The sequence below is a fragment of the Chelmon rostratus genome, chromosome 20 (genome assembly GCF_017976325.1).
Source record: "Chelmon rostratus isolate fCheRos1 chromosome 20, fCheRos1.pri, whole genome shotgun sequence".
Classification (NCBI taxonomy): domain Eukaryota; kingdom Metazoa; phylum Chordata; class Actinopteri; order Chaetodontiformes; family Chaetodontidae; genus Chelmon; species Chelmon rostratus.
In genome coordinates, this window is record NC_055677.1 from 9,936,190 (window position 1) to 9,954,027 (window position 17,838).

General features: G+C 43.1%; 1 protein-coding gene across 2 annotated transcripts; it reads left to right on the forward strand.

Annotated features, from left to right (window-relative positions):
* Positions 1-1,963: 1,963 nt before the first annotated feature.
* Positions 1,964-17,823, forward strand: plcd1a (phospholipase C, delta 1a). 2 transcript variants are annotated; one of them, XM_041961070.1, is made up of 15 exons: positions 1,964-2,174; positions 6,152-6,310; positions 10,333-10,561; positions 10,787-10,916; positions 11,058-11,286; positions 11,416-11,617; positions 12,603-12,747; positions 12,872-13,024; positions 14,134-14,283; positions 14,378-14,534; positions 14,621-14,737; positions 14,831-15,009; positions 15,573-15,708; positions 15,827-15,976; positions 16,816-17,823. In XM_041961070.1, exons 1-15 carry the CDS (start codon positions 2,144-2,146, stop codon positions 16,905-16,907), a joined length of 2,259 nt encoding a protein of 752 aa, XP_041817004.1. In that variant the 5' UTR covers positions 1,964-2,143; the 3' UTR covers positions 16,908-17,823. The 2 variants fall into 2 exon arrangements, with proteins under 2 accessions (XP_041817004.1, XP_041817003.1); XM_041961069.1 differs by lacking the exon at positions 1,964-2,174 and adding an exon at positions 3,211-3,399.
* The last annotated feature ends 15 nt before the right edge of the window (positions 17,824-17,838 follow it).

Consider the following 17,838-nt stretch of genomic DNA (forward strand, 5'->3'; position numbering starts at 1 on the left):
GGCCAGGACACTCTGGAGGCAGAGGTTTTTAATTTCAAAAACAGCTACTCCTGGTAAAATAAAGGTTTAATGAAATAACTTTCCTTGTCTAAATAAATCATTCAGAGATTATTGACGGCTCTGATGTTAAAGTTACAGAGTGAACTTAACACGATAAGGTCAGTATAAGGTGAACCTGTTAACTGTCCTCTGCAGTGGTATTTATCCTGTCTGTAGAGGAGACATGATATACATTCATGAATTGTGCTAATGTTAAACAATTAATAAAGTCTATTCGAGTCAGGCAGAGATTTGGTTGTGAAATAAGATGCTAACCACAAATGCAAACGCAAGCCATTGTCTGGTGGACCATGAAGAGCACAGGTACAGGGATTATGCTGGTATAGTATTTATTCTTTAAGTGAGACACATACAGATCATATTTCTATCTTGAAACTGTATTCAAACTAGACATAAGACTATTGTCTAAAGGGATAAGCCAAATACTGTACATTTTGTGAAGTTTTTCTGACTGATGAGAAAACGTTTTTCTTCTTTTAAAGTCCTCACATGAAGTGACAAAGTGAAGTGATAAATATTTTCTAACCAGTTATTTCAAGTTGAAACTGATAAACACAGGGTGCACTGAGTTAATGATTAAAGCTGAGTTAATTTCACTGAACAAGAATAATTTTCATTAATAAGAATTTCCTGATTCTCTGCAGCATTTTCTTTCTGTCACACTGAACCATGAGCCAGACTACTTCATGAGGCCAGATGCAACATGTTTATTAAACAGTCACACCCGCATATTGTGTTGTCATATGAGGTGTGGCAGTGTCTGTGTTGTGTATGTGATTTATTTTCCATGAGGCAACCTAGAAAGAGTATTTGGATTCCCTTGTACAATGCAGAAGTGCAAACAGATACTGAAAAGGCTCATGTTAGGATCGTTTTAGCAGATTGTGCCATGCAAAGGCGAAGTGAAAGTGATTTTTTTTTTTTTTTTGCACAGGAGGCCGAGATTCCCAAAATCTAGACACCAAAAACAAAATCCTTGACTGTGCTGATCAGCTCATGCATTGCTGAAGTGGGATCTCAAAGAGGCAGTTGTTGAGCTCACTTTGTAGCGCCTCGTGGTTTGCCAGACAAAGCTGTGTTTTTTTTTCACAAGACTTGCCTCAGCGTGAGAGTTCATAGAACAGAACAAGCTGGCAGACATTGATAATAGAGAGGCACAAAGGGGGATCTGTCTGTGCCCCCATATATTACATTCTAACAATGTGCATCAAACACTATTTTCCTACTACTACTTCATCCTGCCAAATTATTGACGCCGACAACAACAAAAGAATTCCAAGACCCCTTTATTAATTCGCCAGCGTCCAGAAAGAGCGTTTTTGTGTTCACAAGAGATGGGCCAGGCATGCATGACAACCAAAACCTGCTCATTTAGCGCTGAGTTGTTGCTTCAGCACATATTTCTGTTTGAATCAATGCTCCACCAAAGGCTGTGCTGACATTTCTACTCAGGATTGGTGCCTTCAGCAGCTATCAGTAGGCCTAGACTGCGTAAAGACCTTAGGTATTCCAATAATGATGACTACAGGCATGGTGTGACGTGAAGTGCTGATAGTACCAACATTAACAGTGCTGTGTATAAAGGTAGAGGGGAGAGGCAACAGCGCTCATCAGACTCTAAATGGCAGGTCTGTGCTAGACCAGGGCAACACCCTAAATTAATTAAATCACACTCTAGATTCCTGAATGCCACAGAAATCCCACAACACTGAGTTACAGAAAAGCCTCCATATAACACTATCTTATCAGGGTTTACACTGGACCTTGTGCAAGTGCTTATTTCTATGATATGTTGGTGGAATTCCACCCAGAGGTGTAGCCTGAAAGAAAACTTATAATAGCCGTGTTGTACTTGTCAGACCGGTGTTGCAGTGGGTGTGGACTGGGAGCCTGATGGGTTGGCATTAACTGCGCACTCAGTGGGTCGGCTCGGACAGGGAACACGGATTGGATTATTCCCCACACAGGACGAGCGGGCAAGTGTTGATGCCCCTGATAGCTCCAGCTACACAGTCGGCACCACTCTGGAGGAGAGAGAGGACTTTATCCCGGCGCATGGTGATTTCCTTGGACTGAAACCACGATGGAGCGAAATGGCACAGCTGGGAGCCATGGTGAGTCGGTGCGTGGTGACGCACAGTTTACAGATTTGTGCTCTAGCGCCTGTTTAATCCCAAGAGCTCACCTGTTGAAGCGTTTTTTCACAGGAGGGGGAGGAGAATATTCAACCTGCTCAAGTTAATAGGAGGCTTTTTGTGCGTGCGTGTGTGTGACATTATTTCAAAGATTGCTGTTGTTGTCTATATTTGTTATTTCGTCACACAAATAAGTGCCAACCTAACGCTGTTGATGCTGTTGACCCAACACCGGGTTGCTTGTTGCTTTCCTTTATAGCAAATATGACTTCTAGGCAGTCAGTTTGGGGGTTGTGGTTTGGTTTGGTGACATTTCCATGACGATATCACGATCCAAGACCACATGCGTGCAGGTGTCACGATTAACCGCACACTGCTTGTTTGCTTTGGGGGGCACTTGCAAATGATTTTTTTAAGAATAAGTGACACGTGCAGTGTGTGTTTTATCCACCTCTGATCATGCGGAAACATTTTCACGGAGTTTCAGATGTCCCGAGAGCTGAAACCAAAAAGTTTTAGTCGAATAGGCGGTTTTATTTTCGTGCATCTCTACCATGCGATGGCGCTATTTCACAGCTCAGCACCAACAGATTGATATTCAGTTTCGTCTACAAATTGGTTTTGGAAATAGATACGAAAGCTCACGCATCAAGATGATTTAACGTGCTTCATTTAAAGGCATCATGTGTCATTAATGTCGTTTTCCTTTCAGCAATTAAATGGTTCCAGGAGTGAGACTCCTCATTGCTGGCGATGATTGTCTGTGTTTTCCTATAATTCCCGAGCCAATCAAACGTTTTTTTTTGTTTGTTTGTTTTTTTTGTTTTTTTTTGCATTAATAAGAGTTTAAGACTGAGGCTGAATCACCGGGAAGACCTGTTCTTCACCAGGTGTAAGTCCTCACAGAGTGCACAGCTGGACGGTCTCCGCTGCAGGGAATACAGCAGGGCAGTAGATGAGGTTAGACCCGCCCCATGAGGCGGGGGGGAGCCTACGTGGTGGCTGCTTCTCTTCCACACCGAGCACAGATTAAAACAGCGACTGGATATATATATATATATTTATATAGTTTACTTTTTCTAAAAAAAGAAAAGTCATTCCACAATGTCTTGTTTACATAAACGTCCGAAGAGGACAAAATCCGAGGAGCAGGCTTTCCAGGAGCAGGTGAAAAAAGTTGCGCAGGAGAACGGAAGACGCCTAGGTGAGTCCCCCCGAAAAGGTGCAAATGACGCGCGCACAGATTATTCGGCCAACACAGCGCGCGCGCGCGCGCGCGCACACACACACACACACACACACACACACACACACACACACACACATCTAATGTACATCACTGGTCATATGTATTCCTGCAGGGTAACTCGCCTGTGTGTGTTGCTGCCATGCAACCTGCAGTGCAGGATAAAGAGGCTTCCTCCTCGCCTGGAGCGATGGATTCTTTCTTTCTGCCACGGCGACAGCAACCCAGAGAAGGCAGCAGAAAATGACATTTACAATCTGGGACAGACACAGGAAGGCGCTCAAACCCTAAAAAGAGTTTGATGAGCAGAGGGGAACTCCGCTGTGATGTTTCTTCTTGACATTTTGTGCTACTGTCTCTCATTTAAATCATGTAACTTTCATGATGCATCCGTTATTTAGAGAGAGAGGACAGCAGAGCAATGCAAGGCCAGCTGATGGAAAGCTCTCCAGAGCAAACTGAAAAACTTTTCATCCAGACATTATTTAACTCACAACATCTTGTTTACCTTGGTAAACCTTTTCATTCAGGCTTCATAAATGGGACATTTGGAGAAAAGTTTCCTCAAATCTCAGTTATTTTCTGGAAAAACAAACAGTATTCAAAGACGGGACACCAACTCCCACTCAGGTTGTGTGTGAACCCTTATCAAAATTTCCTCCAGCTATCACTCCCTGTTATTTCGCCTTGATGCCTCTTGCCCTAGCTTGCCTAATAGGGTGTAGGCAGTATTACTGTGGGTTTAAGATAATTTCTTATCCAACCTTGCATCTGAAACTGATTACTGTGCAAAGACAGAAAAGAAAACTCGCTCCAAATGTACAGTATGACTCACTTTTTCACGATTTGGGGAAGTGTTACGAGTCACAGACGTTTTTGCGGCTGCTCTGTTTCCATAACATAAAGCCACCTCTTCTTCACGGTGAAGCAGATTACATGACAAACAAGGAGAAGCTGAAGGAGTTAAGAAAGCCTGACTGGGCAGAGGCGGTGCTGGAGCTCTCGAGCTGTTTCGCCCAGGCCTCCTCCCCGGCTGCAGAGAGGCCAGAAGCTCATAAACAGCCTCTGTGGCTCTGTGCTGGGATCCGGGGAAAAAATGTCTGTAATGTTGTGGTCGTGCCCACGACTCTGACACAGTCCCGGCTGAGTAGAGTGAATGTACTACAGTTATCCTCAAACGCCCTGATTACTGGGAAGACATGAGTCGATACACGTTTTACTCAACTCCCCTGTTAACAAGTATTTTGAGCTCGTGTGATGCGAAACATGCATGCAAAGTTCAGTCCCACCCGTGTGACAAACGCCAACATTACTTCACATCTGCACAGCTGGGAAACAAACTAACTTTCTGTGACCTTAAAGTGGCTTAATGTCATAAATGAAGAGTGAATCATTCTTTCAGCAGGTGTCACACGCCCTTCTCAGAAAGCCAGAATCAGCAGATTACTTTACCTGAGCGATAAGCCTCTGGCACCGCTCATCTGGTGACAAATCATGTGTGGAATAATGTAGTGAACATTAGAGGCTATCACATATCTGTCAGCTGACTGTGCTCAGATGTCTGTCATCAAACTACGGGGTCTTTTTTTGGACAAAATTAATAGTACAAAATAAAACATAAGGAAAAATCAAACTTGTTTGATATAATCAAAATGTTCCACTAGGCAGTACTTCAATCCTGAGACCCCATAAATACAATTTTGTTAAACTATAAGCTTATAAAGGGACATTTAGTGCATGCTCAAAGGCAGTGGTGGAATGTAACTAAGTACATTTACTCAAGTGCTGTACTTTTTTGGAGATACTTGCACTTTACTTGGGTCTTTCGGTTTTATGCAACTTTATGCTTCTTTTCCACTACATGTCACAGGCATGTCACATGTCACAGGCATATATTGGACGTTCTGATTACAACTTTTCATACCTTGTCCTTGATAAAATTCTCCTAGTTCTTAAGCTAAACAAACTATTTAAAAACTGGATTAGCTGGAAATGAAATGTTGACTTATAGATTCATGGTCCTCACACACATATGATGATCTTATAGAATATGAAGTATTTAAATTAGCTCACCATTTTACATCCACAGCAGCAAAATTCAACGTACACATAGTGCAGCAGTAATATTAATCCAAGTACATCAGATATGAAAGCGAAACCCCAAACGGGATCATTTTACTGCACAATGAGTGCTTTTACTTCTCATACTTTAACTACATGTTGCTGATAATACATACTTACATATTTTTACTCATGTGAGGTTTTGGATGCAGGACTTTCACTCATAGTGAAGTATTTTAACAGTGTGGTATTAGTACTTTCACTGAAGTAAAGGATCTAAATACTTCATCCACCCCTGTTTAAAGGGCCACACCACTGATTTTACTCATAAAGGTCAATTTAGTCTAGGAGTAATAGTCTGTGAAGAGATAATATTCACCTACTTTAAACTATTCTCCCTTTTCGCTGTACAAATATTAATTTGGCAAAAAGTGGAATTTAATTGGATCATTCCCAGCAGAACATGGAACATAAAACGTGAAACAGGCATTATACCTGTGTTACAACGTGGAGCCAGGGAGTGTTACGCAGAAAGATGCTGTTTATTGCATTATGGGAAATGTAGATCGAGCATTTCAAGAAACCTATGTATTCAATATTTATACTAACAATGTCATGATTTCTCTCTCCAACCCTGTCACTCCTGTAGGTTTGGAGGGAGATGCAGATCTCCAGTTCCTGCTGATCGGTGGGGAGCTGGTCAAGATTCGCTCGTCCTCCTGGAAGAAGAACCGCTTCTTCAAACTGCAGGAAGACTGTAAAACGTTTTGGCATGAATCCCACAAAACATTCAAGCGAAACCAGACCTGTGAGTGTCATCTTTTACTGGCTTACATGTGTGTGTTTGCATAATTCTCTTTTTGTGTGTGAACAAGGTGGGATTTCATTTACACAATGCACAAATTGGGGAGAAGCTCTATTAAACTTCCCTCCCTCTGACTTCTGCGAGTCATTTTATTTTACTTACCCGTACATCCTCCTTATTCTGTCAGCTCAGAGTTCTCCTTTCAGAGTTCAACAATAGCTTGTTGCTCTACAGTGCACACACAAACACACCCTTCAAATCCCCCGGTGCTGCAGAATATGTGAGATGTGGTGGTGAAATGGAAACAGCTCACACAGATACTGCAGCCAAAGACAGACTGGAAAAAACTAGTGCGAATCCTGACTGTAGGTTTGTCCGTGTGTGTGAACGAGATTATTTTCCTCTGATTTCTGGCTCAGTGATCGACTGTCAGGCTGTGAATGTATGTATGCGTCTTCTGGGCCTCTGGTAGCTCTGATTTATCTCTCATCCTGGCAGCGGCTGCTGCAACCGGGCCTGATAACCTTTGCTCTGAGCTTCAGCCTTGAACAAACACTGAAAGACAGAGCAGTGCGCCTTATATTCCCCATACAGACACAATAGATGACACACACAGAGGTGCTATCAAGCAGTGCCGTCGTATGAACGGTCCTGAGTCAAAGCTATTTTTTGACATGACCAAACTTGCTTAGAGATGGGCCTTGCGTTCTCAGGCATTTCCTTGTTTACGGAAATAAGCCTGCATGTTTTATTGCTTTCCTGTGGGCTTTAGCAAAGCACAATTACCAATCAGCTCTTAAGTGCTTCAGCATAAGGTAAGAGAGTGTGGGAGGGCAGCACGCCTTGTTTTTAATCAGATTCATATGCTGCAATAGGTTTAGTGTTTTATCAGTGGGTAGTCTTGTTATATCTCTGCATTTTAACCCATCCCTGAGGAGCAGTGAGCAGCCTCTAACTCCAGCTCTCAGCCATTTCTTTAGTGAAGGGAACTGACAGGAGAATTGACCTAAGCTGCATGTTTTTGATGGTGGGGAAAACTGGACGTTTGGACATACGGGTAGTGTTGGATAGCATTTGAAAATTTCAGAAAAATCAGTGCCACTGTGATATCCGACTCTTGGTATCAATGCACCTTCATTTAAAGGAATAATTAAAATCAATATTTTTATGGGACGAATGGCTCAAATGACAGTTTCATCATCTTGCCTCATTCATTTAAACGCACTGTACTGTACCTATCCAGCACCAAACCGCACACACAAAAGGTTAGCATTTAGCTGCTACAGAGCCAAATATTTCCCTCAGGTGTTGGTGGAGACCAAAAACAGAGACAAAAGTCGAGTGAATACCAGACCTGCATTTGCTGGGTGGTCAGAAACACAACTCCAAATAAATGCTTTTGTTTCTTTGCTTGTTTTGGACGCAGTACAACAGTATAAGCTTAAAGACAAAAGCTTCCTTATTTAAGTCAGGAAACATTTGATTCAATATTTGATGCCAACTTCTTCATACTTCTTGCTGTTCAATGTGACAGACAGATTTTGGCCTGTACTCTAACAATACTGAGATGCAAAGCCTGTAAATCATCCACACTCCAATCCAGAAAAGCCCTCCGCTCTGGATCACATCTCATCAGTCCCCATAGACTGTAGAGCTCTGTTTTTTTTCCCACACACACATACACACACCGTCAGGGTCGTATGAGGTAGATGTCGGACACTTTACATTCCTCCATAAAGATTCCCTCATGTTACCATCAGTCGGCTGTTTGTCACGTAGATGAAGGTGATCTAGAGTTTGAAGACTTATCAGATCAGAATTTGACTTAACCATATTCAAAGGCTGACAGATAGGGTAAGTAGGTGGTTTATTTTGTGTATGATATCTGTTAGCTTCCCACTTCGACTCCGAGCTGAATATTAACCTTAAGGTCAAGTTTATTCATACACTGATGTGGCTAACGAACGCCCCCGCTCTCTGGGAAACAGCCTCTCCGCCGCTAAATGTTGAGGTTTTAGAAACAGCAGCATGAACTTTGTCTGCGCTGCCACAATAAACTCTTTGTGAGAAAATTCATCTGGTATTTAAGCAATGCCAGTGTGACGCGGATGACAAGACTTGGACACTGTGGGTCGGCTCTCCAGATGGGATTCTCTGAAAACGATCCAAATTCACAAACCTAAACTCCTCCGCAGAGGCCTGTTTTGCTGGGGATAATGTGCATGTGCAGATTAAACAAACACTGCTCTTCTGGTGAGTGCCTCCACGGCATTTTGTTCATCTAGCTGTCACCTGAGTCTACACCATGAAGCCTTTGGTGCATTTCGCCACACCCCCCACTGTTGTGTTTTGCTGTTCAAGTAGCCTGACCTTTAAATTCATCCTGCCCTTAGACGGTCTCTGATTCTCACTGGAACAATGGTCGCTCTTCATTAGACTCTCTACCCCCGGGATGTAAAGGGTAGAAACACTGATTGTAACCCAGCTACTACATATGGCCTCTTCGCTAAGCCTGTGGTCTTTGGTGTTTTGTTACAAGGGGTGCATGCTCTTCCGTACTTTAAGCTGCTCAACAACAGAGCTGGCCCCCGATGTATGGGTAAAAACAGGCTGCGTGTGCTGAGACCTTCAGTCTATTTGAGCGTCTGATAAAACATGTTTTTAGTGCTAGAAATGAGATCACAGTGTTTTATGTGTGCCAGTCTGTGAGGGAAGAAGATCAAGGGAGGCCAGATTGCATCAAACTGTTGTTAAGTGCAGTAATCAAATCTCAGTGGAATGTGTTTGGGTTGAGAGATCATCTCAGACTCAGACTCAGTCTCAGAGGGACTCAAACTAAAACTGAACTGCTCAGTTCATGCATGCTCAACCTACTGTTGTTATGTAACATGTTTGGTAAGTGTGTGTTGGATATTTAGTAGGAAAAAAATCTGTTATACAAGTTCGTATCTCACCACATCGTTATTCTTCATTGCTGCAAGAAATAAGACATTTTTTGGAATAAATAACACATTTTGCATTTGTGTTCTTTAAGATTCCTAATGCTTTTTGACTAATACTTATAACAAAGACAACATATTTAATGTTTTACCTCATCAACTTCACTGGTTTTTGTAAATGTTTGCTTATTCTGAATTGGATGCAGCAACATGTTTCAAACTAGCTAACATAGTGAACATAGTGGTGCATTTAGAAGCACCCAGATATTTCCCTCAGAGGCTCATACAGAGCCAAGAAGGAGAGTGAATAATGGTCTTATATTCATCTGATAGCTAACAACAACCGTCAAATGAATGCCAGCGTTGCTGCTGGATCAACAACATTAATGAGGTGTTAGCCCAAAAACCAGTTGTTACTGGTTTAAGACAAACGTCTTCGGGGTCATACCGAGAAGTTTAGACTGCGCGATCCTCCAAACATCCAGTGCGCTCGAAGGCTGTTGCTGTTGCATATGTTTTTATCTGCCATCGTGTGCCTTGTGAGTGAAGACCACAGAAGCCATCTACCACACAGAAACAAAAGCCTTCCTGTAGATAAGACTGAAAAACAGTTTCTGGCACTCAGATGTTCCTATCAGGACAAAAAGTCTGCAGCCCCAAGATTCCGCCTGTCTGAGGAAGAGTTATCAGGTTTTGCTTCGAGGAGTCAAATGTCTCTGGCAGCTACTTCATGGTTGTGCCCAAATATCACACTCAAAACTGTATATGGTTCTAACAACGCCATTAACAATAATCACAGCCGCTGATGACATGCGATCAGTAGGATAGCACTTAAAGCATCGATGCAAAACAAATTATAATGCAGAATTTGCATTAAAAACATAGATTTTCTTTTGAGTATACATCGCTGAAGATTGTTTCTCGTAAAAGTACATTTCATAATTGCTGAAATGCTGAAAATGAATTAGATTTTGTGGACAGACAAAGGACATCTGACATCTGCAGACTCCAGTTAATATCAGACCGACTGTTGGTGATGTCTCAAGGACCAGACTGTCTAACAACCTGCTTCCTCTCTCCAAACAGTCTCCATTGATGACATTGATTCGGTGCGCAAGGGCCGTCAGTCTGAGGGGCTCAACAAACACACCGAGCCCAGTGTTGAAGAGCGATGTTTCTCCATCATCTTCAAGGGACGCAAGAAAAATCTGGACCTGATGGCAGCCAGCGGGGTGGAGGCGAAACAGTGGGTCAACGGCATAGAGAAGATCATCACTAATATGCGCAACCTCAGCCGCCAGCAGAAGAGCGAGCAGTATCCTCGACAAAGTCTGTAGCAGGGAAATGTGTTTACATACATGTTTCTCAATAGTTTCTTCTCTTGAACTCTTGGGAAAAGACATCACTAAGTGCTTTTTGCAGCCCCTGATTGGTGGTTTCGTTCTTTATTAGCTCAAACATGTTGCAGAATCTGTGCTTCAGTTGAGTTGCGTAGTTCCGTTGAATACGTGCAAACCAAACCCTTACATCTTAATGCCAGCTGGATCATCAACTGCATGCGGAAAGCAGACAAGAATGAGGACAACAAGATGACCCTGAAGGAGCTGAAGCACTTCCTGCGACAGATCAACGTCGAAGTGGACGACACTTACGCAGAGGATATTTTCAAGGTGAGAAAATTCATCGACGCGCCTTCGTATCCTACACATCTGCATTTTAAAATCAGTGTACTAACCATGAAGTGCATAGTTCATCAAACTTCAAATCAAATCTGTTTGAATGATTGTTCCATCGTGTCTCATGTTGCATAGAAATGTGACAAGTCCAATTCAGGCTCGTTGGAGGGCTCAGAGATCAAGCACTTCTACAACCTGCTGACACACCGAGAGGAGATCGATGTGATTTATGGGAAGTATGCTGAGACAGAGGGTCAGATGAGCGCCAGAGACCTGCTCAACTTCCTGTTGAATGAGCAGAGGGAGGAGGTGTCCATGGAGGACGCTCTCAAGCTGATTGAAAAATATGAGGTGGACGGGACAGGTAGGGCTCAGACACTGAATCATTCGTCTTTGGGGTACACAGCAGCACAGAGAACTGAGAGAGACACTGTTTGATAGCAGGTGTTTGAATTAACACTTTTCATCATCATGTCTGTCCACTGTCCACCAGCGAAGGAGAAGAATCGTATGACCAAAGATGGCTTCCTGATGTACCTGCACCAGGAGGAAGGCTCCATCCTCAACCCGGCTCATAAACACGTGTATCAGGACATGAACCAACCTCTGAACAATTACTACATCTCCTCCTCCCACAACACATACCTGATGGAGGACCAACTCAAAGGACCCAGCAGCACAGAAGCCTACATAAAGTAACTACTTTCACCAACATGCTGTACATATCCTTTAGCAGCTTCACTCCATCATGCTAATTTTATTAATTCTTCATAAAAAGCAGCTTGACAGTGAAGTATTTTCCACATGTGCTGCTTTTCACTTGGACTCAAGGATGAACTGATTAGATTGGCGTTCAAAGGTCACTGTGACTTCACAAAACGCATTTTTTTGACCAAAACTCAAGAATTAATTCGCTAATTTTGACTAAGTTTCATAAAAATGTCTCATAGGTTAAAATGGTGAAGTGAAGACATTTTATATCCAAAAGGTGAAAGGTCTACTTCACTGTGACATCACAACGTTCTGCAAAAACAGCTTAAGTCAGGAACAGAAGGGTAGATTGAGACCATATTTCACATGTGGTCAGATACTGAGTTGGTGACACTAATCTTGGGCGTCCACCTTGAAACTGTGCTGATCATCTGTGATGCCGGGTTGTGAAGCAAGATGTGTGTGAAGCATTGTAGTCCAGCACAAGCTCATTGGTTCTGCTGATATTGAGCTTCAACTGATTGTCGTTGCACCATGTGATGAAGCTCTCTATCAGTCCTCTGTGCTCCTCTGGAAAAATAGTCTCTAAGTGAAGACAGAATGTTTTTTACTGTAATCATAAATGTCAATATAGTGATAACTTCTATTTCACCCAAGAATACACACTCCAATCCAATCCTAATCCTAATGCATTTTACTAAATTCCTTCAAAGTTTTCACTACATATTTCATATGAATCTGGACAGACATGGATGTAAACTGCAACACTGTAGAGGCGTACAACATGCAGAGTACCTCAGGAGCAGGGATTTTTTAGGGAACAGGAACTATGGTCCAGGAACCCAGGACACTAGTTTCCTTTGGTCGAAAATGCAAAAAAAGTTCCTGGAAACACGTCTGCGTTGTGAAAAAGGACAGGGGCGATCCCAGTGGTGTGCAGGTTTTCATGAAGGCTTTCCTGCCTTGCAGAGCACTGATGAAGAGCTGTCGCTGTGTGGAACTGGACTGCTGGGATGGCGCTAACGGCGAGCCTGTCATTTACCACGGCTACACGCTCACATCCAAAGTGCTCTTCAGAGACGTCATCAAAGCCATCAAGGACTACGCCTTCAAAGTATGTGACGTACATCACCTGTGGGGCAGGATTTACCGTATTTAACATTCCTGTTCTCATTCATCTGATTTTGGAGAGGCTGAGCTTCACCTTCACTGAAAGACTGGTTCCTTTGTCTCTCCAGACGTCTGAGTACCCAGTGATCCTGTCCCTGGAGAACCACTGCAGCGTGGACCAACAGAAGCTCATGGCCCATCACATGATCTCCATCCTGGGTGACGCTTTGCTCACAAAGCCTCTGGGCAACACCATGCCCACCAACTTTCCCTCACCTGAGGTGTGTGGCCTTTCACCTGAGCTCACTGATTCGCATCACGTAACATTCACAGTCTTTAGAGCCTTGCTGTAAGGCCTCCCAAGGAAGATCGCACCTAAAAACACCAAGTTAATGAACCGCTCTGCCAGATTTTTTCACCTTCCTGTTTACTTGAACTTTGACTATTAGATCTGTCTGGGAAGGAAGCTGATGAGATTAAAGCTACACCCATCCCCATTATGTGGGCACCAAATGAACCATAATCAAAACAGCATCAATTTCAAGCCTCCGCTCCTCCTCCATGTGTCGTTAATGTTGGCACACAAGAGTTATGCACTTTATTCGCTTGTCTCAGCGAGCACTTTCTGAGCTGTTGTTTATTAACTAATAAGTCGTTGCAAGATCGGACTGTGAGGCCAGGCAGTGTGTGAGAGAGCGCCTTGTTTGATACGTGGCCAGTGGAATTTCATTTTTTATGCCAGCAGAGGTTGGTAGTTAGTGTTTGCACACAAGGCGTGTAAGGAATGCTCACACTCATTTAACACTATATAAATGCAGCTTTTCTTCCACAAACTGCTTTCATGATTGCAGTTTGCACTACACACCTCTCAATGTTTGCCTCGCTGTAAAAAGCCTTTTGGCCTTAACTTGCATGTCTTTCTTTTAATGTCATTCTTTACTCTTTTACTCTCACTTTTCCATTTTCCTCCTTTCCCCCACATCTTTGCCCCTTAAGTAAGGACACGCAGGGCCCCCAGATGAATTGAAAAATGTTCTCTTTATTGGGACAGACACACAAAAAGGGAAGTATTAGCGTGTCAAATCATCTTTCAGAGACATTCCTAAGCCCTTGTGGGCTGTTCTGTTCAAATGTAGCACCCATGAGATGGATGCCTGTGGCACTGTCAGCCTCAAATGAAATTATAATTATGTATTACACATTTTCCCTTCTGTCATTGGCTGTTGAGAGGGCGTGTTGAGCAGTCACCAACAACACGTGCTTTTTGCTATTGTAAAGTAAGAATGTGCTCTCCTGCATTTAGCAATTACTGCGCAGTATGTATCTCGAGTTTTGTGTTTAGAAACTGCATAACAACACATAAAAACACATTTTGTCTGTTTTGGAGCAGGAGCTGAAGGGCAAGTTCCTCATCAAGGGAAAGCGACTGAACAAACTGAGCGCTGCCTTCAGCAACGAGAACACCATGGAGGAAGAAACTGTGTCTGAGGAGGACGAGGCTGCAGACTGTAAGGAGAATGGCCAAAAAGCCAAACCAAAGGTGTGTCAAGTGCTTATTATTATTATTACCATACTTTTTCAAGTGTGGTCTTTGAATGAGCAGAAAACTGATCCACTGTCCCGTCTCCTTTTAGAAATCAAAGATCAAACTTGCCAAGCAGCTCTCAGACATCGTCATCTACTGCAAGAGTGTCCATTTTAACGGCTTTGAGCACGCCAAGGACAACCAGGCCTTCTACGAGATGTCGTCCTTCAAGGAGAGTAAAGCTTTCAGCCTGGCTGAGACTTCAGGTAAACACGGCCACCATGTTACAAACCTTGCTGAGGAGCATGTGTCAAGTGTGTTCAAGCACTGCTTTTTTGATGTGGTCTCGTAGCCACTGCCTACATCCATCACAACATGGACAAACTCAGTCGGATCTACCCAGCCGGCTCCAGAACGGACTCCTCCAACTACAACCCAGTGCCCATGTGGAACGTTGGCTGCCAGATAGGTACACTCCCATTACTACAAGCAGAAATCCAGCCGTTATTGTTATATTAGGCGTAGTGGTCTCACCCCCTTCTCCCTCTGCCTTGGTTTTTAGTGGCACTGAACTTCCAGACTCCCTCCAAGGAGATGCACCTAAACCAGGGTCAGTTTCTGCCGAATGGCGTCTGCGGCTACATCCTGAAACCGGAATTTCTGAGAAGCCTGTCCTCTCAGTTCGATCCCAGCACGCTAACCAAAGGGCCCTGGCTGAAGAGGAAGACCTTCCATGTCATGGTGAGGTCTGCTTGAAGCTACACCTGAAAGAAAGTTTTAAAAAGGTGCCCTGTGGAGATTTCCTTTAAACAAACTTCATGTGTATCCCTGAGGCCTAACAACAGCGCCGTGTCCAGTCTTTTTTGACTCGGGTTTGCCCAAGTGGGGCAATAATATCGAAGAATCAATGTATTTTAGTTGCCTTAGAAGGAGCTCTTTATATCTACAGAGGGATAAATCCACAGAGTCCGCCATGTTTCTACAGTAGCCCACAATGGACAAACAAAACACTGGTCCTAGAGAGTGTTTCATGTTTTTGTGGCTACTCTATGGGAGGGTGAAACGAGGGGTGTTCAGTTTGTTGCAACCAACAGCCTCACCACAAGATGCCGCTAAATCCTTCACACTGGACCTTTATTTCTTTATATTTAGATTATATTTATTATATTATTTATATTTTCTATATAAATTTCTATTGTTAAATACTCCACCATTTTCTAATGCCTTTTCACGCTGTAGACATTTGTTTTATTCCATATATGTACTGCTTCATATTGTTCGTGTTTGGTGTCTCAATACAAAAGGTGATCTCAGCTCAGCAGTTACCCAAAATCAACAAGGACAAACACAAATCCATCGTTGACCCTCTGGTGAGAGTGGAGGTCTACGGTGTCCCGGCCGACAACGCCAGCAAGGAGACACACTACATTGAAAACAATGGTGAGCATAACACACATATAAATGGACACTGACTGTCACATGCTTTGACAGAAAAATAAAATGATATCTACAGTATTTTTGTGAGTTGCACCAGCTGAACAGCAGTCTGTCCCGGCAGGGTTCAACCCCATGTGGAATGAGAGATTCCAGTTTGACATCCACGTCCCGGAACTGGCGATGGTGCGATTTGTGGTGGAGGACTATGACTCAACGTCCCAGAATGATCTCGTCGGGCAGTACTGTCTACCGCTCACCAGCGTACAGAGCGGTAAGAAAGTCTAGCTAAGACAGCGGGAAGCACAGAACTGGAGAAACAATTCTTCAGCTTCCAGCTGTTCGCACAGATTCAAACAAGAGAACCTCGCACCCTCGCTGGCGTTGCACTCAAATTATTCACAATGGCTTTGGCCAAAATGGAAATGTGTCAAAAGAAGGAATTCCCAGACAGATACATTTATTTAGTTTTGTCACAAACAACATAAAGACTGAATGGATGGTGAGATAAGTGCGGGTCAAAGCCAAAGTAAAAAATTTAAATAAATCCCATAAGTGAGCAATGAGCACAAGTCTAAAATATGAGAAGTTATGCAACGTTCAATGCAAAAAAATGCAAAAGTCCAACATCACAAAAAGCGCAGGGGAAACACTGGAATACACACACAAGAGGCAAGACAACAGTCTGGCAAAGACAGAGGGAAAAGCACTGGCTTAAATACAGAGAGAGGACTGATAGGGCGCAGGTGAGAACAAACGAGGGACAGGTGATTCAAATCAAACTACCACAAAGGCGGGAAAGATGACACATGAGGTAAACTTTCAACATAAAACAGGAAAGAACAAAAGTAACACTCAAAACCTCGACAAGTCCTGCTCAGTGAAAAGACGTAAAGCAGAATGAATGTTACCCTCTGCATAAGCTTTTTACTGAAAAGAGCAACAGATTTCAGTTCTATTTATTTTGTAATGTAATTACATGTAATTGATTACTCCTCGGCAGTGTTGATCGATAGAAAGGGAGACCGCTGTGTAAATCATACGACTTCAGTTTGTGTCCCATCTGTTGCCATATTTTGCTGACAAAGCTAAAAACCACTTCCTTTTCTGCAGGATATCGCCACATTCCGCTGCTCACCAAGAGAGGAGACGTCATCTGCTCAGCCGGACTGTTCGTGCACCTCATGCTCGTCGACGCCGAGTAGGCTCCCGTCAGGAAAACCCTCACGCCCGCGGCAGCGTTCTCTGAAAACGCCAAGGGACTTTGTCCAGTTTCGAAGCTAAATAATACAACTCCGATCGACTCTTTCCAAAGATTCTTCACGGAAAAAGCAAACAATGTGTCGTCTGCCCTGCTGCAGCTGCTGACTCACCGTTGTCTGTGTCACACTTTCCTCTCATTGTTTAATTTTAGCTTTTTTGTGTAGAGCTCCCGTGTGGTAACATGGGAAAAGTGAGGGAAAATGTGACTGAATGAGCAGGTTTGGGAGTAATTTGAAGGGAAGCCATTAAACTATATGTGCCATTTTGGAGAGTAATTGGAAGAGTGAGGCGTGATTTCTGAGTAGTGTTGTCATTTTTATTGATTTCTTGAGGCTTTGTATTTCCATTCAGGGCCATACAAATCATGCTCAAACAATGTATTTATCAAGCAACACAACAAGTACTCAACTGTTTCAGTGTTTTATGAGTTTTCTAACTAGAACAAGCCGTGATTTACATTTTCTCAATATTAATGCCATAATTGGTCACTGGAGTCTGTGGCGACAGTATGATATGAAAGGCAAATGATGTTTGTCTGTGTGCATGTGTTCAGGTGTTTGGTGAAGATGACTGCTCCACTATGTTTGTCGATGTAATTTCCATTTTTTTAAAACAGACTTAAGATGCTTTGTAACTTCCTTTTGACCATTGATGTGACGAGCATATCAAGAAATTAACTGTACCACGCGAGAATCTGCTCTAAACACGTTGAACCGTAATTCACTTTATCAAGTATTTCATTATGTGATGTACTGCAGCAGTTTTCCTGTGACAGACTCGTGCCTGTCGGTGCCTTCGGCATGCGTTGTCACTTATCTACATTTGCACTAGCTCTCAAATAAAACCAGCAGTCACCGATTGAAGGTTTTGTGT